The sequence below is a fragment of the Trypanosoma theileri genome, assembly GCF_002087225.1.
Source record: "Trypanosoma theileri isolate Edinburgh chromosome Unknown TM35_Tth_140_V1, whole genome shotgun sequence".
Classification (NCBI taxonomy): domain Eukaryota; phylum Euglenozoa; class Kinetoplastea; order Trypanosomatida; family Trypanosomatidae; genus Trypanosoma; species Trypanosoma theileri.
Genome location: NW_021639982.1, coordinates 2,959 through 4,047, shown reverse-complemented (window position 1 = coordinate 4,047; position 1,089 = coordinate 2,959). Strand labels below are relative to the sequence as shown.

At 39.3% G+C, this 1,089-nt stretch overlaps 1 protein-coding gene across 1 annotated transcript; it reads right to left on the bottom strand.

Moving 5' to 3' along the window:
• Positions 1-556: 556 nt before the first annotated feature.
• On the bottom strand, positions 557-871 carry TM35_001401000 (uncharacterized protein; the record flags this gene model as incomplete). The annotated part of the gene is made up of 1 exon (XM_029031886.1): positions 557-871. The coding sequence occupies one exon, from the start codon at positions 869-871 to the stop codon at positions 557-559; it is 315 nt and encodes a 104-aa protein (XP_028876819.1).
• Between the last annotated feature and the right edge of the window lie 218 nt (positions 872-1,089).

Sequence of the window (1,089 nt, the reverse complement as noted above, 5' to 3'; positions counted from 1 at the left end):
GTTAAAGAATGCAATACAGCGCAATAACCTCAGTAAGAGTAAAAACAGAAAAAAAAAAAAGAACACACTCACAAATATCTCAAAAAAAGGCTCAGAGACCCAGCAAAACAAACACAAAACAGATATTAACCATTAGCCCAATTTACCAAGTAAACACAGAAATACACTAACTATGGGTATAAGTCTATATATGTGTATACGCAATTATAAATATAAATTCATCTGTTATTTTTATTTTCTTTTCCTTTTCCACTGCAAAAAACATTTCATCATCATCATAGTGCAAGCCCATGTGCACACACACATAGAGAGTCTCCAAGAACACACACACACAATGGAGTAGCAATAATAATTATTATTATAGGATAAACAGAGAGAGTAAAAACACACACAAAACACATTAACATTAAGAAACAAAAAAGAGAAATCCCAACAGATGGAAGATTAGTTACACTGTAGGGATGTATGCAAAAAAAGAGAAAAGAAAACAAAGGATGACCTCAGTCACACTACCACCACCATTAGCACACAAGAATACAGGCCAGTGTAACCACAATCAGTAGTGGTACACGCACCCACACAGAACTGATGATACTGCTGCTGCTGCTGTCTGCATCACCCTTCTTGTTGTTTGCGAGTTCAGGAGGAAGTGTTGTTGTTGTGGTGGTGGTAGTAGTGGTCGATTCCTCATTATTGGGAAAATTGGAAGTGTCCGTTGTTGATTCAACCTCTGCACGGTTCGCAGCAGCATTAGCATTCTCAGACTGAGCTGTTTGTCCTTGAGAAGTTTGGTTGTTGTCAGACGATTGAGGTTCTTCCGTTGTACCGTTGTGGATGTTCTGAGAATTCGGAGATTCTGTATTAGATGCATCAAACGTCTGTGAAGAAGGCTGAATATGATTTCCTTCTGCTTGTTGATCCTCGTTATTATTAGTAGTCGCTGTACTTCCCACTTCATGTGTTGAGGATGTTGTAGGTCTCCTTGAATTCTCTGTACCCTCTTCTCTGGGGGGATGCTCCAGGTTCTTTTCTCTTTTCTCTGGATCATCTTGGCCCCCAGTCTTCTGTCTATTATCTGGAGAGTCATGT